Source organism: Agelaius tricolor, unplaced genomic scaffold (genome assembly GCF_023055355.1).
Source record: "Agelaius tricolor isolate 1412-34295 unplaced genomic scaffold, bAgeTri1.0.p SCAF_1, whole genome shotgun sequence".
Classification (NCBI taxonomy): Eukaryota; Metazoa; Chordata; class Aves; order Passeriformes; family Icteridae; genus Agelaius; species Agelaius tricolor.
In genome coordinates this window covers 6,436,987-6,464,428 of record NW_027269261.1, presented here as the reverse complement: position 1 = coordinate 6,464,428, position 27,442 = coordinate 6,436,987, and the positions used below count along the sequence as shown (strand labels likewise).

Sequence of the window (27,442 nt, the reverse complement as noted above, 5' to 3'; positions counted from 1 at the left end):
TCCAAATCCAGTAATTAAATTCCACCTACCTGAATTCCCCCTGCTGTTTCAATTGGTTAAATTAATCTTCCCATCATGTCTGAGCCTCCTCTGTGTGTTGTTGAACGGTGGCCTCCTCTCGCCCCGGAGTCGGGCGGGGACGGGGACCGGGACCGACCCGGGCCAAACTCGCAGCGGCGCTGCCCAGCCCCGGCATCCCTTGGCGTGCAAGCGGCCCGGGCTCACTCAGGGAGGCAGGGCAGAGCGATGGGCGTCCCCGGTTACACACGGGCACCCCGGAACCCCTCGCTGTCCCCGTCCCCAGGGCTGCCTCCCCGCCGGCGCGGAGCGAGCAGAGCAGCAGCTCCCCGGGGACCAGCCCGGCTGCCTGCGCGCTGCACCTTTCCCGGCGAGCGGCTCCGGCTCCAGCCCCCCTCCTCCCGGCGCCTCCTCCTCCCGTTCCTCCTCCCCTCCCCTCCCCTGCAGAGCATGCACAGCCCGGGACTCGAATCGCCGGCTCCGAGGCGGGCAGGCGGGCGGGCGAGACCGTGCTCCCCGCCAGCGCCGCTGCCGCTGCCCCCGAGCCGCCCGCGGCTCCCCCTCAGCGCCTCCCGCTGCCCCCGCCGGACTTTTCGCTCCTGCCGAGGATGAGGCGGCCGACGCGGCGGCTGGCGCTGTCTCTGCTGGGGGTGCTCTGGCTCGCCGCCCTCCTCCTCTTCTTCTTCGGGGCGCGGAGGAAGTTGGAGGTGCCGGAGCCCGAGGGACACACGCCGGAGGTGAGGAAGGGGCGGCGGGGCCGCGGCTGCTCCGGCGGGACTTGGGCGCGATGCCGCCGCCGCCGCCGCCCGGGGAAGAAGTTCCCGGCGGTTTTCGGGACCCCCACCCCATCGCGTTCCCCTTCAAGTTTGGTACCGGCCCTGTGCTTTTGAGGGGGGCACTGGGGCCCTTTCCGTACCCCCCGGGCTTGGTTTTCCCCCTCCCCTCCCTCCGCTCGGTCTCGGACAGCGGCAGCCCCAGCCGCCCCCCCGGCCCCGCTTCACCGGGAGTGCCCCGGCCGCGGGTGCTGCCGGCGGTACCGGCCCTTTGTCCCGCCGCCAACTTGGAGCATCCCAGGCTCCGGGGAGCGGGGAGAGCGGTGCTCCCCAAGGGAACCAGACGCGTGGTTCGTGTCACGGGTGGGAGACCGGCGGCTCCTTTCCCCCTGGGTCACGCCGTGCTCCCCGGCTCTGCCCTAAAGGAGAAGGGCTCTGTCCTGCCCGGGCTGACAGGACCGGAGGGGAGCACACTTGCATGGTCCGTGTTTGGCGTACGCGGGCTGGGCGAGCCCGGTTAAAGCGGGGGCCCCGCTTTCGCTGCTGGCTGTGGTGGGAGAGCAGGATCGGGCAGCGCCGCTGCCCTGGGAGCCCCGGCCGGGCTGGGACGAGGGTGCCCGTGCATTCAGTCGCGCCTTTCCGTGTCGTGCCTGAGTCCCCGGAGTGACAGCGCGGCAGAGACGCGGGGAGCATCTCCCTGCGCACAGGGAGGGAATCGGAGGAGTTTCACTGCCCAAACGAAGGGCAGGGGAGCTGCGAGCAGCTTCGGCTGAACGAGGTCCCGGGTCCTCTCCGGCTCCCGTGTCCTCTCCTCCTGGCCGAGAGCGGCTGGGGCTTAGCTGAGGGTTAACTTTCCAAAGGACGTAGATTAGATGCTGCTTAGTTGTACTGTTGTAAATCTTGAATTAATTAATCCGGGTTAGAGCCCAGTTCCTGAAAATACACCGAGATTGGGGTTATTGTGGCAGTGGAAGGGTGTGAGCCCTCACCCCCTTTTTTTTTGCACCAGTGACACCCAGCAGTGTTTGGCCCACAATATATGACAGCTTTATGTGTTTGCTACATCTTTGGAGAGTCTCAAATATGTGTCTGTCACCTCAGCAACTGAATTAACAACCTGATTGGAAAAAAAAAAAGAACTCATAAAGCTTACTTTGATTTTTTTCATCCTGAGGAATTATTGGTTTTCCATGTTTTTTTAAATAAAAATGATTGAGGAGGTTTCTTCAGGCTTTTGTAAATCTTTCAATCCTAGAAGAAGGGAATGAATCTATGTGACTTCAGGCCCCAAAAAGACATAATTATCTATACACTTATTTATTTATTTAAGCTGGGGAAGGCAATAAATAAGTCACTGAAAGCAGAGTTAGGAGATGAGGGCTTTCTTAACCAGAACTGTGCTTTGGTGTCGGAACTGTATTCGTAAAGATGGCAAAAAAAAGACCTCCCCTGTTTGACGGGGGCTACTATAATCTCCTTGAAATGAACCTTGCTTCTCGCTTAGCACCAGCTGCCACTGAATCGCTGCCATTTTGCAGCCCATTTTGACTTTCTGCTCCCATTCAAGGCTCCCCCAGCTCGGGGTGTAGGTTGCTGATGCTGTTACCGGCTGGCCTTGGCTCCCGCAGCAGGTGAAGGGAACTTCTGCCACACAGGATCTGTCCCCACATTTTGAAGCTGCCACTGCCAAGTTGCTGTAACTCCAGCAATTTGACTGCTTAAATTGCCTCTCCTTCATTTCTTCTGAATTTTCCATCCAGACAGTTTCATCCCCTTGAGATTCATGAAGTGCAGATTGTTTTTTTAGTTTTTTAATGCATTGAATTTTTTGGCTTTGCAAACTCCTTTGGAGCAGTATGACTTATAAGCTGCTTATGAGCATGGGGATGTGGTGTCCCTTCAGTTAACATTTCTGAACGGCTGCAGAGCTGACTGGGCTACCAGAGGCAGGAATGCTGTGGTCCAGAGAGGAGCCTGGTGCTGTGTCCTGTTGCCCTGGCCGGTGGGACTGGCTGCTACTGATGAAAACTTGAGCAGTTAAGGGTCGTCCTCCCAAATTCCTCGGGAAACCAGAGGAGGTGATGGATTGCTAACAGCCTCTCAAACATTGTAGGACAGCTACAGAGGGGAAATGGAGCAAATCCACATAAACTTTCCTGGCAGCATTTTCCAAGCTGTTCCCTCCCCCCTTCTCTCCCAATTGGGCTGTGTTTCTGTGGATATGGGCACACCGTGTATCATGCCTTGTGTAGGTTTAACCTTTAGACCTTTCCAGTTTAGCTCCAGCTGGTATTGCTGCCTCCTGCCCGTGCCTGTCCCCACCAGGGCTCCCAGCACACATCCATGTGCCCGAGCTCCCTGGCTGGCTGTGGCACTTTGGTGGCCTGCTGAGAGCTCACAGAGCTGCTGCCCTTGGCTCCATGGATGCCCATCAATCACTGTTATTTTAGTCTGCACCCTGCCTTCTGCTTTACCCCAAATCCTGAGCCAGGTCCAGGCTTCAGCTTCCCAAAGGAAAGCTTGTGATGTTTTTCTTCCAGTCCTGTGGTGGGCAGGGTCTCCAAGGGGCAGGACCTTGGTGTGAGGGTGCAGTGCAGTATTTGAGTCCTTCCTTTGCCCAAAACATGCTGCTGGCTTGGCATCTTAAGGGCCTAGTTGTTATAGGTAAGAGTTAAGTTAAATTAGGGTATAGTTCAATTATATTGTATTAATTATGTTATATTAATTATGTTATATTAATTGTATTATGTTAAGGGGAGGGGGGCTTATTAGAATGTTCTAGGAGAAGGGTCTTAACTTTTACCTATAACATGGTGAAGGCAGGCGTTCAGGGAAGGTCTTGCAGCAGTAGCTGAGCTTTCCTGAGCTGCTCATGCCCAACGAGGTGGGTGCAGCAGTCTGTTGTAATTAACTTGGCTTCACCTTGCCCTGTAGTTTTTTCCCTTGTATTCCCCTGCAATCCATCTCTGTGGATCTCTTGCTGCTGCCCAGTGGCAGGTAGGCAGGCAGAGGACCCCCCCCTTCTTGCTTCCCTCAATCCCTGCCACCTCCTTTCCCTCCTCCTCCTCCCTGCTGCCTGCAGCTGCTGGTGGTACATGCCAGGGCAGCAGCAGCAGGTTGAGGCTGGATTTTAGGGTGTGGGACTCCCTCCTGGCCGTGAGGTGTAGCAGCCTTGCAGGGCTGGTAGGGTATGGAAGAACAAAACTGGCCGTGTTTAGGACCATGAAGTTGTTCCTGGGATAAGTTCACCAGTCCCTCCAGTGCTGTTTTTCCTGCTGTTGCTCGGGGTTTGGGGGTTGTATTTTCTCTCTTTTTCAGGGGACAGATCAAGCCCTGTTAGAATACTTGCCATTTTGGTGCCCTTTGTGCAGTCCTGTGACTTGGCTGGGAAGAGGAGCTCTGTGGCAGGGTGCCTGCCCCTGCCAGGGAGCTTTACCCAGCCCAGCCATGGGCTCAGCCTGCAGGGAAGCCCAGCCTGATGGATGGGGGTGTGAGGACACGGGGCTGCCCGGGGTCATGGATCAGCTGGGACTCGTTGGGCCTCCCTCCTTCCCTGCCTTTTGGCGGAGGGTTTCCAAGCACTTTGCAAGCTTTAATTAGTTCCAGCCTGTCTCCTTGTCCCGGCAGTTTTCCAGCTGGATAAACCAGGACCCAGAGAGGCTAATTGAACTTTGTATCCTTCTGTCTCTGGTGGACTCCAGAGGAATTGGAATAATTTTATCCTCTTGGAAAATCAGGCTGCCAGTGACCCACCTGAAGTCACCCAGGGAGGCAGTGGTGGGGCTTGGCATGAGCTCCAGTAATCCCGGGCTCATGGCCCCGTGCTGCTGCCTGGCATCTCCCCTGCCTCCCTCTGATCCATCCCCCTGCTCTGCTTTTGGGGGGGGGGGACATATAAACTAATAACTTAATTACATTAGGAATAATGAGGGGAACTGATACGCGGGATTAATTACAAGCAAAATCCCAAATTAATTGTGAGGAGTACTTGTAGCTGGCTCTGCAGCAATGCTTTGCTGGTGTGCTGGCTCCTGTGTCCTGTGCCAAGCTGTGGCTGGGGATGCTTTGAGGGAGCAGGAGATGAGTAGGTGGGTGATAAACCCTTGCTCATCTCTTTTTCTGCACCTGTATCAGACCACAGTGGCTGTGTGGCAGAGCCCTGCAGCAGGGAGGGGTTTTCGGGGGTCTGGGCTCCCACACTCAGGGCCAGCAATGTGTGCAGGAGAGGCAGGACTAAAAAAAATGTAGTTTTTGTTTGGTTTGGGATTTTATTTCCCTTCATTCCTTCCTGCATGCTAGCTTGCTCCCTCTGATGAATGGCTGAAGCACAGCTGACAGCCTCTGGAGGGGAAAGCAGGTCTGTGACGGGCTTGACTGCAGGAGAAAAGCTACAGAGGGAAAGTTTCCTTTATTAAAAAGAATGACCTGTTCTACTTGACTTGTACTGGTGTTTGCAATGCAACATCTCCTTTCTGAGTGTGCTCAAATGCAGCTGGGGAATGGCTCCTGGGAGATGTGGAGGAGCCCAGCAGCCTCACTGCCTGCCCCACTGCTCAGCACCCTGCAGGGTCAGACCTCAGTGCAAAGGAACTGTTGCCAGCTTTGTGCTTGTGTGCCTTGCACCAGCCTGTGCTTCTTTCTGCATCATCACCATCTAGAAAGCCTCAGCACCTGGAGCTCAGCTGACAGTCTCCAGATATTAAATTCCTGTCAGTTTTATAGCAGCAGAGCCACTTAACAGATTAAAATAACTGTGTATCCTGCAAAAATTCAGATCTTGACAATTAAGGGATTGAAGTGGCAAGGCTGTTGGGAACAAAAAAAAACCGAAAAAGCCAGGCAGAGTGTTTTATACCCAGGAAGCTTGCATTGACTGGGACTTGGCTGGGGACATGGATAGGTCTAGGATGTGAGAGAAGAGGAAACTTATTTCCTGCTTTGTTGGTGAAATCCCACTCTGAAATCTCGAGGAGCAAAACCAGGCTTTCTAGGATGTGCGGAGTTTTGCTTGTGAAGGAGCTGCGATGGAATCCAGTTCCTCTCTCTCCTGCTCGTGTGTTTAGTGCTGGATAAAACAGAAAGCCATGCCCAAGCAGCCCTCATCTGTGGGATCAGGCAGGACAGGTCTGGTGGAGCAGGGGTGAGGTGAGGAAGTCTCCTCAGTGGCTAAACCAGCTGTGGACAAATGGTGAGCAGCCTGCCTGGTGCACCTTGATTAATTAACCTGCCTGCTGTGCATTACAGTGCTCCCTGGGATACCTGTGGAACAAAAACCAGTCAATGAAAACCCTCCTAATTTTTCACTGGTAATTGCAATGAATGAATTTTGCCTCCATTACACTGTGGTGGAGCTCTGTGTTGCAGCTGTGACTGATGGGGGCATAAATATTGATTGAACAAGACCTGTTTGCTTTGCAAAACAGTGAGCATTGGAATGTACAGGTGCCTTTCTCAGCTTGGCACTTTTAAAAGAAATATCAGGGAGGGAAGGAAAGGAGGCAAGGACTCTGCTTCTCTTCTGGTAAGAGTATAAATAAATTTCTGTGCAGGTGGTACGTGTTTTGTTGACAAGAACTGTTGAGCACCAGAAGAAGAAAAATACTTTTTATTGTGCTCTGAAAGGAAAGAAGGAGTTGAAAGAGTCCTGCTGCTTCACTCTGAAGGGGTGTTGGAGGTGGTGATGCTCTGAGGGTGAGTTGGGCTCAGGAGTGTCATGGTTTCTCTTGTAAATTGCTTCTCCTGCCAAGGTCCCCGTAGAGCACCCTGCACGTGGAATTGCTGCAGGCTGCAGCCTCCTTCTTCAGCTGATGTGACATGGTGTGGCATCATCCTTTCCTAGGTAACAGAGAAGGGCTTGAGCCCTTGCTGCTGGGTTTTTAGGAGGACTCAGCTCTGGCTCACAGCCTGCAACCCTTGGTGACCTTTAGGGCTAGGCTTGACAAAAGTCTTGTTACTTTTGAGCAGGGAAGTCTCCAAAATCAGCTCTGTGTCTGGATGCCAAGGCTTCAGAGACACAGCACATATGTTGAAGTGTCTCTGTGCTTGAGAAAGATGTTGACTATCAGGGAAGATGTTTTGTCCTATTTATCCTTTCACCACCTCAGATATGCACAGAGTTGGACTGTTTACTCAAAAACTCACTGTTTTCTCCTCGCTCTTCCTTTCCTGGATAAGAAGGCATCATCCTGATTTATTTTGATGGGCTCATGGCCCAGGGCCTGTCTTGGCTGGGTTTATTGCTTGCTCTGCTGAGACATCTCTTGTCCCTGGCTCTGCAATGTGACCTGTGCCTCCCCACAGGCTGGGGACTCTGCACATGGGATGGCTGCAGGGTGAGAGCTATAAATGGCAATGTTGTGCCTGGGGAAGGCAGGTCCAGGGAGCATTTTATGGTACTGTGATTAGAGATTTTTTTTGTGCCTCCTGAAGCTGGGAGGTTGGCTGTACGTGTAGAGACCAGGGCTCAGTGTGGAGGACACGCTGCTGAGCTGCTGTGGCTCCTCAGGTGTGAGCTGGGCGAGCTCCAGCATGGGAAGGGCACTGCCAGGAGATTCAGCCTTGCAAATAAAACTGTCTTGTGATCCCTCATGAACGCAGGCGCAGTGTTATTGTCCCAAGCTGACAAATCCCTGTGAAGCTGAATACTGGGGTTTTGTGTGCCCACTGTTTTCCTTGGGTCCATGGATGTGTGTGTTCTGTATGCACAGCTGGGATGCCACTTTGGTACCTCTGGCTGTGCTTCTCTGTGCTGTAATCTCTTTGCCAGCGGGAAAAGCAAGCTTGGAAGAAGTTGTGGAGACGCAAAAGCAGCGTACTCCGCCTGGGAGAGCCTCATCTGTGAGGGCAGGCCAGCATTTGGTGCAATAAAACCAATTAAGGGGAATGTAATGCGAGAAAGCAGAAGTAGGATCTGTTTAAGGAAGACGTTTGCGTGAAGGAGTAATTACGTGCAGCCTAACGACAAAGGGTGCAGCGGATTGACTATTAATTGGAGTAGCAGGAGCGGGAGATTGCTGGCATTAGCTCTGTGTTTCTTGCTGGCTTCCTCCTGTTTAAAGAAGGAAGGGGTGAGGAGCAGATGATGGGGGGGAGTTTTCTCTCAATCCACTTTCCCATGCAATGAAAAAGCCATTTCTCCCCCTTTCTCTCACAGCAAAATGTTCCGATTTTGCCAGCGACGCTTAGTGCAGTTGCTTACTAAGCTGCAATTAAATTGATTTCCCACCCTCTTTACCCTTTTTGGTTCCAGAATCTCAGCAGGAATCAGTGTTACAGGAAGAGTAAGCCAAGGAGGAGATCTTTCTCCCCATCTTCTGCTCATCTAACTCGGTATTACTCCACTCTTCCTATGTATTTCCAGAGGAGCTGGGAAAGTGAGGCTGCCTAAGTATAGGGTTTCCCATATAGCTGCTGCTGGGGTGGGAAGGGCAGCTCTAGGTCAGGCTGGATCAGTCTGTAGGGTACCTGAAAGGCCTCCTGCTGTGGGATGGGCACTGGGTACCCTGGAGTGCCTGGGGCTCTGGGTGCCAGTGGCACAGAGTTGCTGGGAGGAGCAGGAGGAGGATTTCTTGTCTTTAACATGTGCCTTTGGTGAAAATGATCAGTGGTGAGAGGTTCAGCAGGAGTTCACCCCTTTGTTCATGGAGGTAGCACTAGTTGTACTAATAGCTTGCCCTGCTGTTTGGAAACCCCTTAAGCACCTTGGTTAGCCCTTCATGCAGCCCGAGGGAGTGAGAGGTGTGGTGCTCCTTTGTGGGTCATTGGAGAGGTGTTTGAATAAGGGACAGTGTGCCAGTGTCACTTCTCCATGGGGGGACAAGGTGACATGCTGGATGCTGTGCTGTCCCCCGTCAGCAGATGCACAGATGGGTGGTGGCACTGGGAGGGTGTGGCAGGGCTTGTGTCCCCTGGCCAAACCCTGCCTTGCCACACACAGGAAGAAATTAGTGATGATTTACTGCACAGCAGCTCGAGCTCCAGCTTTGTGATATTATTTGGAGGAGCAAGTGAGCTAATGATTGCATCTCATCTCAGAAAGTACTGCGGGAAGTGCAGTGCCAGGAGAGAATTGATTCAGAAGCAAAACAGGTTCATTTTCAGATCAGGCTGAAAGACAAGGGAAAGAGAGATTCTCTTTTTTTTTTTAACTTTTGTTTTTTCCCCTCAATCTCTAGCGAGACTGAGGGTCTTAGCCTTTCCCTCTTTGGTTTTCTTGTGGAAACATCAGCAATAAACCTGATTGGAAAGTGATACGAGGAGAGCAGGGTTCATGCGGTGCAAAAACAAATGAGCTATGAAATCACCCTCTATTCTCCAAACATTATTCACAGAGCCAGGAAAATTGAGACGGATGATTCTTTTTCTTTTGAAGCCACTGAAGGAGCAAGTCCAAAGGATGTGATTTGGCCCATGCCAGGAGAGAAAGGCTGCTTTGTCCTGGCTTTCCAAATAGCTTTGCCTGCATTTAGACACACACCATTTCCTCCTCAAGGACCACCGTCGGCATCCGCCAGTTACAACCACACCTCATAACCCATTATGGAGACACATGGCTCGCAAATAAGACATGAATGTGTTCAGTGGTGCCTTGGCTGCAGCCCCCCCTGGGCTGGATGGAGTTCCTGCACATCTTTTCTTGCTTGTGCATTGAATTTTTAGTTGCTTGTTTTTAGGTGAGATGGAGAAAAATAAGAGGGAGGAGTTACAGGTGTGGGCAGACTCGCTTTCAACGGCTGGCTTGGTTCTTCTTACAAAACAGTGATTTAAAAAGAATATACTTTTATTTAAATGAAGTTTTTTTTCATCTGGGTCTAAGTAATCTGCTTTACCTGGTGGGTTGATTCAGGATCATTCAGGATGGAATCATATCCTCTCATATCCTTTGGGATCTGCCTTGGGGGATGTTTGGCATGCAGCCCTTTGCACTTTGACCTTGCCTAGACGAAATGTGAAACTCGGGGTCTGGTTGGGGTGGTAGGCACATTTTCGGGTGAGGTGGACAGTGGGAAGGCACTGGGAGCTGCTGAAGCTCTGGCACTGTGGGAGCCAAGGCGGAAAGGAGACTTGTGTAGCATGGTCCACAGGAATGGAGCAGGGAGGAATTGTGGCATTCATAATGCCCGTTGCGTTTTCCTGGTGCCACAATACAGTGTAATTTGGAGAGAGGCAGACTCAAACATGCATTACCCAGCCATCTGCTGCTGCCACTGGGATCCAAATGGATGAATATACACATAGCGCTCGGATTAAACCGTGTACGATGTGTAGGCTGCATATGGTTTGCTCTCGGTGGTACAGCAAAACACTTTTTGTGAAGAAGAACCTCCTGTCCTGCCCTCCCATCCTGCAGGAAGATCTCTGCTTTAAGACTCCTCAGAGAAAAAAGAACCAACCCCTGTGCAGCCCTTGGGGGTGTGCCCTCAGCCCAGCAGTGTGCTGGCAGCCATGTGTGCTGGCCATGGCATGGGAGGAGCTGATTTTGGGGGTGCAGACCCCTTGCAGAGGTGATGTGTGGAGGGTTTGGTCAGGAGCATTAGAAATGGTGAGAAAGTGAAATATCTGAAAATTGAAATTAGATTTGCAAGTGGTGAGAAAGGGAATGGAATGATGAGAAAAGTGTTATGTTGCCTGGTGACATGGCCTTTGTTACCGCACCCGGGCAGGGATGTGTGTCTTCAGCAGGGACCTCCTGGATGCACCTGCGTGCTCAGGAAACAAAAATCAGACATAAAATATAAACACAATCTGCCTTGAGAGGTGAGAGTGAGCTCCAGCAGGCATCTGAATGCTGGGGAAGGTCATTCAGATGCTGTTCTTCAGCAAGGTGAGGACACCTTCCCTCCTGAAGGCAATGTCAGCAAAGGAAAGGCAGTTTCAGCTTGGCTTTTGCAGGCAGAAGCTGTGCTCTCATGGGGGAAAACAGCAGGAAATAGTGTTAGTGCTTTCTTTAGGGCACCAGCTACTGGGAGCTGGAGGGCAATCATCTTTCCCCAACAGGCACAAAGGGCTGTTCTGGAAAGTGGCATTTCCTTGCTCTTGGTGCCTTTCCGCATCCTTGGGACCACAGCTCCTGCTGCCATCATCGTGGCCAAGTCCTGGCTCTGTGAATGAAAGAGAAGTTTCATTCACAGGAGTGAAGCACATCTCTGCTGTGTAACCAAACCTTTGCACATCTTCTGTTTACCCAGAGCACTGTGCTGGGACAGCAGCCGTAGCACTGGGGCAGAGCTGGTGCAGCAGCAGGTACAGGCCCAGCATGGGGATTTGCCCATGTGATAGCTGGAAATTAACTCATTAAATAAAGTAATTTGCACCTTTTAATCTCACTGATTCCTGTGCGTGGGCACCTGTATTTAGGAGAAGAGCTTATTCTGCTTCAATTAATTTTATATCAATATAAGCTGAATAATTAAAGGTGTGAATGGAAGGCCAGGTAGCTAATTCCCTTCCCTCTGGCGCACAGGCTGCACTGAGATAACCTGGAAGAGGGAGTTTCTGGCAATGCAGATGTTAGTCCAGCCAAAAAAGCCAAACAGTCCTGAGTTTCTATATGTAAATATCAACTGGGATCAACTATTTTTTTGCTGCTGATCTCCTCGTATTGATCTTGGTTTGTGCATTGGCACCAGCTGTGTGTATGTATGTGGCTTTGGGCAACCCAGCATTTCTCTGAATGCAGGCTTGGCTCTCAGGATGTTCTCCCCATCTTCAGGCAGAACCAGCAGCCATTACTGCATCTGAGAGATAAAGCAGATAAATTTGCACTTTTTTCCATTGTTTCCAGAAGCTGTGTCTCAAGTCTGTGGGCCAGGAGTGGCTGTGTTTCACAGGTGTTTCATTACAGTAGGATGCCATTGATAACTGGCTATTTTTACCTCAAAATCACAGGGAGCTTTTCAGAATTGTATTAATCCAATGAAAGAGTAAAAACTTCCAAAGTGTAAAAGCTGGGGATATTTCTTCTTTGAGAACAAACTAATGCTTGACCTAAAAAGTGTGATCTATCTCAAGTCCTGAGGCACAGCTAAACTCATGCCATGCTCAGGATTTCTTCTCCTCCCCCAGTAATCCTTTCCCAGTGCATCAGACAGGTACAGGAGATTGATTTGCTGAAGCTCTTAATGTTTGCATCATGTTACAAGGACCCAAATTCCACAAGAGGCTGACTTGCACTGAGGGAGTTCATCCCAGTGTGTGCTTAAGGGCTTTTGCCGCGTGGGATTTGGTTTGGGGAGAACGTTCGGGGAAGGCAGCGCTCACTTTTCTGTAAGCAGGGCTGATTTCAGTCCCATAAGGAGCACGGGGAAATTTGATAACCCAGCAGCATGGTTCAGTGCCTTCCCTTGTGCTGCCTAGCTGTGTTCTTGCAAGGAGCCACAGTGTGATTACAAGGGCTGTTAAACGCCCTTAATATTCACGCTGTTGGAGGGAGCATTACTCCTGCCAGCTCTGCTGTCTGCTGCTGTTTGCAGTAGCATCGCATTGATGATTAAATCACCAATGCCACAGTGAGTAGCGTGTGAAGCCCCTCCAGCCAGGAGATGCAAAGGCAGAGTTAAATCCCTCCTGTTTGTCCACTTCTTTTATTTTTTTGCTGTCTCTTAACAGCATTTTTTAAAGCAAACGAAGCACAGCGGAACAGTTTGGAGCCGTGAAACAAGATGGGAAATGAGCCCCTTGCAGAGAGGTTAAGAGAACAGGGCACAGGAACTGTGAGGGGAAGGAGCTGAAGGGCTCAGGGCAGCCCATGCTTGATGCAGCAGTGCTTTGCATGCTTCTTCTCCTCATCCTCTTTTCAGGCATAGATGGGAGAAGCAGCAAAATTGGGTAATACATATTTGTGTGTATACAGTGGTATGTACTTGGTGGTGCAGCAGAGCAGGGGGTGCTATGATTGTGGTGTGGGGAGGCTTTTGGAACTGAAGCTAGGGGCTGTTTTTTGTGAGAGAGCCCTGTTGCATCCTAACCTCTTCTTTGTACCCCATCATGCCTGAGCCACCACCACAGCTCCCGTGGTTCCTTGTCTGGCACTGGGATGCTGCTATTTCTCCAGCAAAGCTGTGTCCCTCATGTGCAGCCTCAGCTGCCTCAGACCATCTTCAGTATGCCAGGTATTTGAGGGAAAAGAGCCAAAAGCAGATTCTTGGCACCCTGTTCCGCTTGTTGGTCTCTTCTGCACCCCTCTCTGTCCCCCAGGGCTGCGTTCACACTTCCTTGTGTGCCCTCCTGCTCAGCCGCAGGTATCTCTAGCAGGGTGTGGGGGACACCTGGAGGTGTCCCCACACTTCCTATTTGGCCCAAAATGTGCAGTGACCATCCAGCCATAAAGACTTGGATTTTCCTTTTGGGGCCAGGCGTCTAGAAACTTCAGTGGTTGTTTGGGAGAGAACTACCGAGCCGAGCATCCTCAGCTGCAGGGAAGTGCTGGGGACTTCCCCAAGGCCGGCTCCCGGTGGCACTGCAGCATCCCCCCCTTTTCTGCCCAGGTATTGCCGGGGAGGAGGCTGGCACTTCCACAGATGCCTTGTTGGCCTGGCCTGCGGGGTGTGGGTGAGGAGGCCTGACAGGGTGGCCATTAGCGGAGCTGTCGGGCAATCGCTCCCGTCGGTTCGAGTTAGGGAGAGCAGGGGCCGGGGACGCCTGGCTGGGCGCCGGCAGGAGCTGCGCTCAGAGCCTCCATTGATTTCTGAGCTTGTCACGCTGTTCATTAGGAGAGGGAGAGCAAACGAGGTGCTTAGCAGAAGTGCTCCAAGTCGATCCTGATGGAGTATGTTTCTCTGCTGCCTGGTTAGGGGCAAAAAAAAATAATAATTCTTGCCCAAGTCTCTTCTGCTCGTAGAGTGTTCAGCCTCAAACCTCCTGTCTTCCAGGAGTGTCCAGCAGGATCTCCCCTGGCACTGCCCTGTCCTTGCAGACTTTCTGCACTCCCTCTCAGTAGAGCAAGTTGTGCTGCTGGTGCTTTTGCTTGTGGGATGATTTTGCTCCCTGTCCCTCCCTCTTGTCCTTTCAGGTTCCCACAGCTGGGTCCCTGTTGCATGCTGAGCTTGCCGTGTCTCTTTTTCATGCTGGAGCTGCATTGATCGAGGCAGTAAATCAGCTGGCTGGTGCTGTGGGTATAAATGATGGATGTAATGAACCAAGGGGGAGAAGAGGAAAAAAAAAAAGGAGGGGGAAACAGAAGGAAAAATGGGGAAGAAAACAGCATACTCAACAATGGATGGGCTATGAGATGAAATATCTACCACGGCCAAGGTCCCTCAGCCATAGTCCTAGCAATGTCTGGAGGTGCTGCAGGAGGACCTGCTGGGGGAAGAAAAGGGGGTTCTGTGCATGCAGAGCTGTGCTGGCACCCCAGCTTGCCCCCACACTTGCTGACAGCAGCTAATGGATGGTGGAGACAAGGATGGAAGCTGGTATCTGCTGCGTGGGCTGCACCACAGGGCTGCATAGAGGGCACCAAATGGAGCTAAATCAGAGGCCAGTTTATAGTCTTGCTGGCTACAGCTGCAGGGAAGGTTTGAGATACTATTGTTTGAATGTCTCTGCAGCTCTTAAGGTTGCAACCCCTTCATTTGCTTTCTGCCTTAGCTGGGTTTCTTTTTTTTTTTTTTTTTTTTTGAGTTTTAAAGCACTTTCCTGCTGGTGAAAGGCTGAAAGCCCCCAAGGCTTAAGCCTTCTACTGATTTCAGCAGTTTCTAGGTCTTTGAGCCGGCTGTGCTCTGTCCCTGAGTTTTGGGGATGTAGAAGGGAGGTTTGGAGCTGAGTCAGTGGCATCTCCACCTGTGGGTTGTTATCCAGCTGAACAGAGCCTGGCAGCTCCCCGTGGGCCACAAACCAGATGTTGTGTGGCAGTGATTTAAAGTCTCCGTCATTTAGAGACAAATCAATGATAATGAGTCTCTTTTTATAGAGAGGGACTTTGAGGCACGGGAAGATTTAATGGCAGACGCTCTGTAAAATTAGCTACTTAGCTAACTTTAGCAAAATCTTAGCCAAATTAACTAAAAATGAGCTAAATTCAGCGAAAATCATTGGAGAATTGTCAGTCTGGATGGAGGGAAAACAGAAATTGAAGGGGAAATTGAGGCTTTAGTAGCACTGATCAAGTTGTAACACCAGTTGGTAGTTCAGGAACGTGCCCCTGCCTTGGGGATGCTGCTGAGTTTTGGGGTGTCTCATTGGGATGGATCAGGGGTTGGAAAAAATTAAGGTGGATGATGGGAAGTTAGTTGCAGGGAGATGAGAGTAATTGTCTGGTGGACCTCACTGCTGCCAGGCTTTTGTGGCTTGAAGCACTTGATGGCTGGCAGCAGGAGGGTTTGATGCCTTCACGGTCACCCTCAGCCACAGCTTTTGTAAGAGGAAAAAGAAATGGGGGAAAAAAAGTGTCTCATGACTCAGGATGGTATCTGGAGGGCAGAAAAATGGGGCAAAGCATCACTCCTAGGGGAGCTGTATGTAGCTGTCAGTGCAGAGAGGTCTGCACCTTCCTGCCCTGTGTTGGAGGCAGGGTGCCTGGTTGGATGGGTCAGGAATGATTCATTTTCTGAGGTTGGGTGTGGAGAAAAAACAGGGCTATTGTAGTCTTGTGCCCTTGGAAGTGAAATACGAGGAAGGAGAGCTGAAGAAAAGCCTCTGAAGTGGCTGAAGGAGGAGGTGAAAGAGAGTAAGATGAAATCCAATTCTGTGAGCCTGGCTGTTGGCCAGGAGGATGTGGTGAACTTCTGCTGTGTGCCTCGGGATCTGTCATGACCAGGAGCACTTAGGAGCTATTTTTCCTCCAGCAGAGCTACATCTTTCTGCAGATGTTAAGTTGACAGAAACAAGATGGATTGTTGCAGAAGTACAAAGGGCTTGGATGTACATTTTTCCCTTTATCCCAATTTATGTTTGAGATAGTTGTAAGCCCCATGGAAAATTATCCCTGGTAGAGGATCTGGTGATGTGCTAGTGGCTTTCTGGCTTTTGGCTTTTCCCAGAGACAATTCCAGTGGACTGACCAAGGGTGTCAGTGTTACTGCCCAGCAGTGGTGAAGCCAGTCCATGGGGTCCCCATCTCCTCCTCCATTAGCTCGAAAGCTTATGGATCAGGAGGGGCTGGAGTTGTGGTTTTGTGGACTGTGCTTGAGCTGGCTCTTCTCTGCCCAGCTTTTTTCAGCCCTTAGAGCAGGCAGAGTTGTTTTACCCCAGTCATTTTTTGAGTGGTGCAGAGTCAGGAGGGCACGTGTGGAAGCTTCTCTGCCTGCAGCAGTGGGGCTGGGGACCACAAAGTGGGACTAAGGCAAACCCCAGAGCCTGCACTCCTTGGAGGGATGAGAAGGAAATGCAGAGCTGTGCAGGGGTTTGCTCAGCATTCCTAGTTGGCTTCTGGAACAGGAATTACTGTGAGGTTTTCAGGAAAGTGGTCTTGGGAGAAATACGTAGAGGCAGAAATATAAGTAATCTCTCAGTTTGCAGACTGTTCTGATAAACTGATGTCTTCAGGAGTGACAAACAGGTCATGCAGTTTTTGGGCTTCCTCCAGAAAAAACCAACCCCTAAATCCCAAAAACCAGCACCCTGCCATTTAACGTGGTGGGTAGTGCAAGGAAGAAATACATCTCTCTGTTTCATTCACTTCCATCAAATATGTTATCAGGAAGCATTGTTTAGTTTAGGAATTGATTTCTCCTCTCTGGAAAGCTGTGCTGGCGGGGCAGGCCCTAGCAGAGGGTTTGGCAGTGTCCAGCACGTGGGTGAACGTGACACACACAGTTTCAGTTCACTGGCACTGTGCTGGGCAGGGTGGGCTTGTGTCCTGTCCTAACCTTGATCTCAGCTTTCCTCCTGCAGCTCCAGTGTGCCCAGCAGAATGTGGGGCAGCTGGGACAGCTCTCACAAGCCAGTGGAGCTTTTTTGGGTTTGTGGGTAATAATGAGCTGCCATGGGAAATAGCAGTTTCTTTTAAAGCAATCTTCTCTACCAAAGTCCCCTTGAATTTAATGAAGACTTAGAAAGTTGTTCCTGCAATTTTTACGCTGGCATATAGATATCCATAAAAGGGCCCTCCCATAAATGGAACAGAGAGGAAACCATTCATTTTAGTGTCTGTGCATTTATGGATTGATTTTTACAGAATCCTATTAGTTTCACTGCCAGTAAATGGCATGAGGACTCTATTTCAAACCAGACAATGTCAAGATAGAGAGGTGGGCATTAAATATCATCCCACCTGTTGCTGTTCAGCTGTGCTGCTTGTGTCTGAGCAGAATATAATGGCAGAGGGCAGGAATGCCAAGTCGATCTTTTCCAGCTCTTTGTTTTGTAAAATCATTAGAAGCCACAATAAGGTAAGAGGCTGGCATTGCACTTGTTCAACAGCCCATTAAATAGATCTGATCATTTTTGTTCAATGCTTTCTTAAAAGCGAAGGAATAAATACTCTCCTGTAGCTGTTCGTGGTGCTGCTTTTGAGAAAAGAATGATTTTAATGCTCCTCTTAAATAAACAAGTTAGATACAATGAAAAAGACCCCCAACCCCATAATCCACAGACTGCTACTCTGCCCCAAAATGCAGACAACTCCCAGATTTTTTTTTTCCTCCCCCTCTGTCAGGTAGAGGACAGAACATTCTGTCCCAACCCAGAGGGCTGCTGACAGCCCAGCTCTACCTGCCCATTTTACACTCTTCCTTCATGTGATGTTTGAGCTGCTGACAGCAGGATGGTTTCATAAACAGCCACCTCTCTTTGGGCCAAGGGCAGCTCACCTTCCAGTGTCATTACCCAGCTCTCAGATTATTACAAATGAAAACATGCTATTAGTGTAATTTCCATTTCCCCCCTCCCTCTTTAAGCTCTCTGCTTTGTGCATCCCACTTGATTTTTGGCAGTGTGATGCTTTGATTTTTGTTGGTGGGTGGTTTTACTCTTTGATTTCAATTCCAGCTGCATTTGGTTTGCAGAATGTGGGGACTTTGCAATTAAAACCAAAACTGAGCCACACACATTGAAGCAAGGCAGGAAGAGCAAGAGGCTGGCACTTTGATTGTGGCACAGCAAGTGGGGGACATTGCTTAGCCATGGCCATGCCAGTCTCCTGCTTGGGCAAAGCAAATCTGTGATGCCTTACTGGACTGCTTGGAAAAAGCAGAGTAATGTGGAAGTCATACATGTATATATCCATATGTGTATTTTCCTATATATAGGTTTTCTGCAGCTGAGAGGGAAGGGGTTGTTGCCAAGATCAGTGGTGTAGCCTCAGATGCCATGTGCTATTTAGGGAGTTGATGCTGCTGGTTCTCAGCCATCTGATCACAGACACAAAAATGTGCTTTGGAGTTGTTTCTCCTGTTTTACCTCTGTGGGCTGACCAGGTCACCCCTGTGCTGGTGCTGCTGTTGCAGTGGAAACTTGGAGGATGTCACTTCAGAAAGAGAAAAGGACCTTTTTGAGGGTCAGAAAAAAGAGAAGGATGTTAATAAAAGAGCCTGACCCTGAGCTCATCCTCTCCCTGGCTGTTAGGCTGCTGCTCACATCCTTGGTCTGCTGTATCTTGGAGGCTGTGGAAGTAGAGAGCTGTCAGGATGGACACTGGTGCCCCAAATCCCTGCTGTTCCCCTGCCCGTGGCAGGCACCTGCCAGCACAGCCTTGCCAAGTGTGTTTTCCTGCCTCAGTGCTGGGGAATGGTTTCTAGGGTTGGAAGAGCACAGGGCTCTTTCCTCCCTGGGCAGCCTTGGGCTTCCCCAGCAGAGTGAGCTCTGCCCGGGGGCTGTTGAGACTTGTGGGGAGCCAGCTCAGCTCTGAGCTCCCAAAAGTGCTGCAGATGCTTCAAAAGTGATGCAAAAGCTTGCCCTTTTTGAGATGTGTAATTTCTGAGTGCAGCAGATGCTGGGAGCCGTTTTTGGTATGGGTTTGTGCCAGGGCACCTTTAAATTGCAGGGCTGAGTTCCTGGCAATAATAGGATTTGGCTGTAACATCTGTAGCCTAAATTTCATCCTGTCCCAAGGCTTCTGAGACTAGCTGGAGCTGGATTTTTAAAATTTAATTTAATTTTATTCTTTTATGCTAGAATTGGATTGTACCCAAAGAGCTGCCACATACACCTGCAGCTCTGGGATAGCCCAGCATCTGGGCTAACAGCTTATAGCATATTCCCAGTGGGTTTACACCCCATGGGGAATTTCAGGGTCTCTGTGGGCCAAGCAGTCACTGTTCCACACTTCAGCTGTCCCATCAGGACATGGAGAAAGGATGGGGAGGCCTGGGTGAGGCTGTGCTGTGCTCTGGGGGCACAGAGCAGGACACCCTGCACTCAGGTCACTGCTCAGGGCTTCCCTTCCTCAGTGGGAAGCCTGGGAATGTGGCCTAGAAGCATGGCAAAAGCTCACTTTGCTTCACCCAGTCTGATAGTGAAAAGCAGCTCCCTGGGTAAGGCTGTAATGAAAGTTATGCTCAAAGCAGGGCTAAAATCCCATTTCTTTTGCCCTTTAATTATTTAATTTATTTTCTATATTTAACGTGCTTGCTCTTCGTGAGTCAACTGAATTTTCATGGGGTTTTTTTCCTCCAATATTTATCTGTGTTGGCGGAGGGAACATTTTAAAATGAGCTTCTCAGAACTTGCCCTGGATGCCCTAGTGTCTCTTCTGGCTGCTTCTGCTATGGAGTGGTTACTTGCTCCACATTTCCCACATTTTCCCTGCTGCTACCAGTGCAGATAAAATGTTAAATCAAAACACAACGAAGAATTTTAATTTTATTCCTCATCTTCACCACTTGGGAAATAAAAGGCTGGTGGGTTTAGCCTGGTGCTGGCAGCTGAGCCCTGCTCCAGTAGTGCTGGCTGCCTGTTCCTGTTTGGCATTGCTGGAGCTGGGCAGGAGTGAGGGATAAGCCACAGTGAGCCTGCTGGAGCTCAGCTGTGACATGTGAAATAGCAGAGCCCCTGCCAAATGCCCTGTGGAGGGGAAAACCATCTTGTCCTGGTGTACCAGGATCCTGGTGCCTTTTAGCAGCCTGGATTCGTATTTTAGAATGAGGAGGCTTTTGCTGCTTTTCTTTTTGTAGTCCCATTTAAGTAGGGAGGCAGAGGACAGGACTGCCATGTGAATTGACAGCAAATCCTGCCTGCTTTTGCTCCCTGCCATCTTGGAGAGCTGGAAATGGTGCAGGAAGGGGACATAAGGTGATGGCTTCTCTGCAAGAAGTAGCCTCAGGCTGCTCAGTCTGGGATGGAGGTTACAGGGGTTGTGCTGGAGGTCTGTAAAGTCAGACAAGTGGTGGGTAGGAAATAGCTCCCATCTCTTCCTGGACAAAAATCTGGGATTGTCAAAGGAAGCTGGCAGGGGCAGGTTCAGTGTGCTGGGACACAAGCTGCTTGTGGAGCCCCAGACAACTGCTTTTTCTAGGTGCTGAAAGTCTGGCTGGGTTCAGCAGTGGCTGGACAAGAAGCGTGGGGAAAAGGTCTGGACAAGTGTTAAATGAGATCCTCTTTTTCCCCTGCTCCTCTGAACACCGCCTTCCTCAGCTCAGCAGTTTCAGAGCTGGATCCAGCTGAGCCCCTGCCAGTGCAGGCAGCTGGGCAGATGTTTCTGTGCCTAGCTAGGACAGGGAGGAGGCTGCATCCCTGCTGGGGCTGCTCTGCATCCTGCTCAGGAGCTCAAAGCAGTGCTTCCCAGGGCCAGAGCACAGCACAGACCATTAGTCTTGCTGAGTACAGCTATGATTGTGCTTAGCACTGCCTTCCTATCTCTCCTGGCTGAACCATAGAGCACTTTGCAATGATTAATTCAGCATGAAACTCTTAAGTGAGCATTATTGCCCCGTGTTAAAGCAGACATAAAGGTTGCTGGCAGAGCAGGAGCAGAAACTCTCTGCCACACAGATGTTCACCAGCCTGGCTGTCTGCAGACACCAGTACATCCCATTGGCCTTCTTTTGTCTCAGCACTTTTTTAGGTCCATTTTGTTGCCCTTGAGATGTTGTTCCTTTTGTTAAAAAAAAAAAAAAATTGGGGGGGATGAATTCAGATGCTGAGCTGTACCCAGTAGTTTGGAATTAAAACTCTCTTTGACTGCATAGATGAAAAGTCTTGGCTTGTGTAACCAGTTATTTCTGGTGCATCTCTCCAGGCATCTGCCTTGATGTGGGCAGCAGCAGCAGCATATGCTGCTGGCTATGCAGGGACCAGTGCTGTCACCATCTGTGTGCAGGCTTGCTGGGGCAGTGGCAAGCATTGCTGCTGGGGCTCTGTGCCCCTGCCTCTCCTTCCCAGGGCTGTGCATGAGCCAGGGGCAGGTCATCTAGCTCAGAGCTGGGAGCCTGTGGTGCTGTGCCCAAAGCTCTTCACATTTCAGGAGTTTTTTCTTCTTGGGGCTCTAGCGAGGGTATAAAGATTATGAAAGCTCTCAGCTGGAGCTTTGTGCTCTGAAGGTGCTTTTACAACAGTAAATCAAATATAAAAGCAGTGAGGTAAGGGTTTTTTACAGCCATCAGGACCAGTGCTGGAGCCTTATGCACAGCTGATAGGGCCTCTGCACTGGCTGCTGTGTTTTTGGGCAACATCATGGACTAGCATGTCTGCTGCTTGGCACATGTTCTCTATCCCACATGGTTTCTGCTCTTCCCTGAGGTGGTGTGGCTTTTGCTTGCTCCAGCATGCCTCTCAAAGCCTGAATGTACCCCCAGGCATCTTCTCCCTTATGTTTGAAGCCACACTGTGACTGGTGCCAAGGGTTGGGGTAGTGAGGGAAGATAGAGACAGGCCTGGAGCTCGAAGAGAAGAGCTGCTGGAGTGTGTGGGAGAGGGTAAGGATGGAAAAAGGTCTATGAGAAGAAACAAGCCCTAACATGTAGATGCCTAACATTAAGAGAAGCAGCATCACCAACTTGGGACTTGCCTTGTGCTTTCAGGACCATCCAGACAACAGAAGGTTGTGTTTCATCTCTGGTTACACAGGCCCAGCAGGGGTGGTGTCAGACACTTCCCTCCAGCAGCGTGAACCTCCTTTGCAATTTCTAGTGCCCTGGTTTCCAGCAGGAAGCTCAGCTAAGGAGGCATGGCTCCTCAGCAAGGAGATTCCCTTCCCATGTAGCTGTGGCCCATCAGGCACTGTATGTCTGAACCTGCATGCATTAACCAGGTCTCAGCCATATCCCTCCTTTCCTTGCCTGCCTGGCCAGAGTCTACCAGCATCTTGTTTCTCTCTGGCTGGAAAGACTGGCTCCTCATTTCCTTGCAGCTACTGCCAGCAGCAAACACGACCTGATTTGTATTATCCCGTGTCTGATCCCACCTAATCCTTAATGCAGCTCTGCAGGCAAGGGCAGTGTGTTGCTGCTGGAGCAGGAGGGATCAAAGGCATGTGGGCTGGGATGTGGCCCAGATGGGTGATGGGACTGCCTAAATGTGGATCCAGCCTCTGCTCTGCACTCCTTGTGTCACACAGGGGACTTCCCTCCCATCCCACAGCTTTCTGAGGGCAGGGAGCTTTGCCTTCAGCAGATAGTGCACAGCTGCTGGTGGAGCTGATGTGTCCACCCAGCATGAGATGCTCCCCATGGAAGAGAGCGTGGGGCTGTTCCAGAGCTGACTCTTTGGGTTCAGAGGTCCTGGAGGTGTTGCCTGGCAGCTTGTTTCTGGTGTTGGGTGTACAGGCCTTGTGTGGTGACCCCTTTGTGCTGCCTAGGCCAGTAAGTGGAACATGTGTTGTCCTGCCACCCAGCTGTGCTGCAACAAGCTGAACTGTGCCCAGGACCATTGCCACTGTCCAAGCCTGATGCTGCCAAAGCATGAAAAGCCAAGAGATTCAGGGCAGCTTATTTCTGCCTGGATTTGAGCTTTGCTGCTGGCTTGCAGTGTGATTGCTCTGCTTGCCCACATGCATCTTGTGACAGAATGTCATCTATGGGACTGCTCTGGTGGCTGCATGGAAGGGGATGAGGTTTGAGGCACTAAGATACGTGGCAGGGCTTGCTGCCCCCACAGTGTGTGGAATTGTGGAGCTTAATGTGTGTGTGCCATGAGCCATACTGCCTGGGTGGAGGAAATCTCTTCCTGTATCAGACAAGGGGACTGGTCCAAGCCCAAGCAGGAGATGCTCACCAAGACCTCCATACTGTGTTTTCGTGACTGAGTACTTCAAAAATGCTCTTTTCCTTATTGCAGTGAAACGTGTGTTTGTATGTGAGAGAGAGAGAATCAGTGCCAAATGCAGATTGGGTTTTTTATGATAATAACAGCAAAGCTCAGTGCTGGTTCCTGGTTTCCCTCCAGATCCCCATGCTCTTGGATGTTTTGAGTTTGCTGCATCAGGAGACTTAGCATGGGTTTGGTTTTTATGATGCCCATGCTGCGGCTTCGGTGCCCAGACATGGCTCTGCTCAGGGTTTTCCCATGCAAGCAGCAGGGCTGTGCTGCTGGAGGATGGCCAGAGCCTGGAGATCTGCCTGGCCAGGCCACACCAGCCATGTCCTGCTTCTGTTTTTCCCCACTCCCAGCCAAGCCTGCATCAATCCCAGGCACAGCACTTGGGGCTCCTGCAGCGCCTGTGCTCACGGCTGGCCCGGACCCACAGTCCTTCCCCAGCAGGCTGGATTATTTTAAAACTTGCCATCCCTTCCTAGGGTGCATGTCTCACTAGCCAGCACTGTTTTTTTTTATTTCTATTACTGAGCTGAGATAGAGGAAGGCTGGGCTGACACATGTGCTCTAAATTATGCTGCTGTATCTCCGGTGCTGTCAGTCATGGTGTACCCAGGCCGAGGATCTTGCAGACACTCCAGCAGCAGGTACCTGAGGATCAAAGGTTTAGATCCGTTCTTGCTGTCACAAATGTTTTATATCTAGTTTCTCCTTGAGGGGAGTTGCGGGGAGGATGGGCTGGCACATCTGAGGAGTACACACACCCTGGAGCATCGTTGCTGTGACCTGAGCTTCATCTCCCTGCACCTGTGTGTTGAGGACCAGCTCTGGGCTGCAGAAACACCTTCCTCTGCAAAATGTGTGTGTTGAGATGAGGACATGTGTCACCAGTGCTTTTTGACAGGGGCATGGTGTCTGACAGGCAGGCACTGGCAGGTCCTGAGCTCCAGCTGAGCCCTGAGAGTTTGCCCCATAGGTCAGTACCCCACAGCCTCTGCTGCCCCTGCATCCTCCTGCAACATGTGTGTTAGGGCAGCTCTCATGTTTCCCAATGATGCTTTTAAATCTATTGGAGGAGTCGAGCTTTGTCCAGGAATTTGTGCACTGCTGCCACCATAGCTGCTTGGTATGGTTTGGGCTGGGCTCATAGCTCATCACTGCAGAGTGGGCAGGAAGGCTCTCTGCAAGGGCTTGGGGCATTTTGGTTAGTCACCAGCAAGGGTTTTCCTCTGCTCTTCTCACTCTGCTAGAGGTGAGAGGTGGGAAAAGGGAGAAGAAGCCCTTGTACTGGAGCTGCTCAGCACAGGCCATGCTCCTGCCCAGTGGGAGCCTGTAGGTGCAGGGAAGCTGAAGCGTGGCTGGAGGGAGTCCAGGGCTTTTCCAGAACCAGAAATCGAGTGCAGAAGTGGGGAGTTTGGTCTGACAGCATTTCTTGTCCTTGCTGAGCTCCTTCCTTGGAGCAGGCTGTGCCTTGGTACATCTCTGCTCCCCAAAGCAGTTAGCTGTCAGAGGAAGGGGGAAGGGTGAAGCTGGTGGCTTCTTAAAGGCAGCTAAAGCCACGGATGCAACTGTCCTGTGTGCTTGCAATTACTGTGTTTTTGTTTAATACCTATTCTTATGATACATGTGGTTTTTTTATAACCTTTCCCTCCCTTGGAGACACTTCACATTCATATGCTGCTGTTACCATCACTCCTGTTGCTGCCTGCCTTGGAAGGGTGGCTGCTCAGGGAAGGATACTAGCATTAGTTTCTAAAGCAGTGTAAAGATCCTCATGGAAGCAATTACCAGATGGATTACCCCTGGCTTTGCTGCTGTGAAAAGGCCATGTTGGGTCGAGGATGCTGACTATATTAACAGCACGATCCCTTCCTTCTTGGGAGGAGTGGTTGGGATTAACCTCCTCATTTTTAAAGGGCTGGGTTCAAAGCAGGACATTCAGAGCAGGGATCTGCCTGGCTGGCTCCTTTATTCTTCCTTCCCTGTTGCCTTTTCCCTTTCCTTTCCCCTGATGTGCCCTGTCCCAGGCTGTCCTCTGGCACGTGGGAGCCACAGCTCCATGGGGAAGGGGAAGACCTTTCCTGACCTCTGAGGTGCTCCAGCTCTGTGGTTTGGTAGGAGTTTTGGCTGTTCTGCAGGAGGAGGAGCAAAAGCTCAGCTGGAGACTGAGTACAGCTATGGGCTCCTAAGTACTAAATCATCTGCTGCTCCTGCTGAAGCCTGGGAAGGCTGGTTCGACCTTCATGGCTGGGAAGCAGCTCATGTCTGTCCTGAAAGGCACAGAAGGAAAACAAAACACTGTCTGTCCATGTAGGAACTCCCTTTTGCTACTTTATTTACCCACCATCGCTCTGGGCTCTTCTCAATATATTTGACCTCTTGTGATGCTGGGAATGTGCTGAACCTGGGTGGCGTGGGGGCACACATGGGATGTTGCCTTCATTTCTTTCCCAATGAGTGCCCTTTGTAATTGGTGATGACCTTTGGGGAGCAGCTCTTGCACTCACCCACACACCAGGCATGCAGCCAGCAGAGGATGGGGAGGGGCTGCCTGTGGGGCACCAGGTAATGGGGTACCATGGCCCCAAAGATGCTCCTTGGCATCTCCTGGCACCCTGGTGAGCCCAGGGAGGGTTGCTGAGGGGATCCCCTTTGGCAGGGGGAAAAGGCATTTTTGGGAATTAGCAGGTGGAGAACAATGAGAGGGCCCAAGGGTGCTGTGGGCATCCCACTGCTGATGGGAGTGGCAGTGGGAGTACTGGTAGGGGGCAGCTCCCATCAGCTCAGAGGACTTGGCTTGGGAATTGGTTCTCAACTCATTGTGAGGCTGCTGCCAGTCTAGATGTTTTCCACTTATTTTGGGTTTTTAAAACCTGAAATCTTAAAAAAATGAAAATCTCAGTGAAAGCAGAGACTCTTAAAACGTATTTTGTCTGGTTTGCCATCCAGAATTACCATTTTTAAACCCCTATAGAGGGGTTCACAGGTGCCAGTGGACTTGGACTGGCATTGCTCATCCTTTTCTTGGGGCTGTGGGAAAACCCAGAAGACCAGTTTTGAATAGAAACCTGGGGAGACTGATGCAGCCCAAGCACAAGCAGCTGAACTAAGTCCTGCAGCATCCCAGGAGAGCTGTGGGCAGGCGTAGGAGGAAATGACCAAAAATCCTCTCCATCCTTCTGCTTGACTCTCAGTACAGACAGAGCTGGGTCTTCTCTTTTGTCCAGTCAGCAGCTTGGTTTGTGCTGACCTCCTAAATATTCAGCTCATTATACACTCTAACGTATAAATAAAACAGAAGGAGGCAGCAATATTCTCCAGGAGGATATAATCGGCTTCCTTTCCTTTTTAATTACACAGGATTTGTCTCCATGTGTCAGGCTATCCTATGGGCTAATTTATAATTCTAAAGAGTTAAGATCTGTGTTCTTTATGCAGTGAGACTCTTATGAACACACCTGATTTTGGGGGTCCAAGATGAAAATTTCTAGGTGGAAATGCAGGGAATTTTGTTGCTGGATGTTGTTTTTAGAGGTCGGTGGCCTGGACCCTGCATTCCTTTCCATTGTCACAGAGTGGTATGAGGTTCTTCACTATGCTGGAGATGGTGAGGGTCACCATAGGAATTCCTGGGGTCTCTCTGGGGTGTGTGATGCTGGCTGCTAGCATTTTTTGTCCCTCTGTAGAGGCAGGTACTACAGCCAGCAGGTAGGAGCATTGTCCATGTATGGAGCTCTGGCTCTGGCTGCCTGTGGGAGATGTGGATATATTTTAACCTGGCACCACTGCCAGTGCAGCAGTTGCTTGCTGATAAGTGTGGTGTGAACTCTGAGCTGACTTGTTTTCTCCTAAGGGAAGCCCTTGAAACAAAATTTGGCTTTTCATCAAAGCAATGAATCTGTCATCTTTCCCTCTGTGCGGCTCGGAGTCCCCTGCTCCTGATTTGCAAATAAATTCCCCATTTTGGTGGCTGCCCTGGCCATCCATTTTAAAATTAAAGCTGTGGTGCCCTTACTGGGAAAAGCATCAGTAATTCTCCAGTGGCTTTTCATGCTGTTGTATTTGGCTGGAGACTTCAACAGATTTAAGCCTCTGGAGGGTGTTTCAGACCATGTATATTGTTTACCACAGATACAGGCAAGAAGATAAACAAATTGCTGGTTCTATCTGTGACTGACTTAATGGTGGCCCAGATTCCTTAGCCCTGGGTGAGCTGCTTGCACTGACTCAGTGGCCAACAACCTGAGCTGATGTCTGAGTGTAGGGACGACAGGAGGAAGATGCTGAAGAGCCTTCTCCAAGGCCTTGAGAGGGATGTTTCCATCCAGGCTGGAGTTGCAGCTGTACTTCGTGAGAGTCAAGTTTTCTTCCAGTTCTTGAAGGTCACATCTTCCTCCTTGGCCCCTTTCCAGCCTTTGTCACTCCTGTTGCCTGATGTAGCAGGTGCCTTGGTTGTGTAAATGTGTGTGTGCACCACAGGAGAGATCCAGGCACTGCCCACACAGGAGGTGTGAGCAGCAAGGGCA

General features: G+C 50.7%; 1 protein-coding gene across 1 annotated transcript in view; it reads left to right on the top strand.

Moving 5' to 3' along the window:
• The first annotated feature begins 259 nt into the window (after window positions 1-259).
• Window positions 260-27,442, top strand: part of GALNT14 (polypeptide N-acetylgalactosaminyltransferase 14) — a 97,234-nt gene continuing 70,051 nt past the window's right edge. The window contains exon 1 of the mRNA XM_071421480.1: window positions 260-755. Coding sequence (XP_071277581.1) covers window positions 627-755 — 129 coding nt within the window. The 5' untranslated portion in view covers window positions 260-626. The remainder of the gene's footprint in view (window positions 756-27,442) is intronic.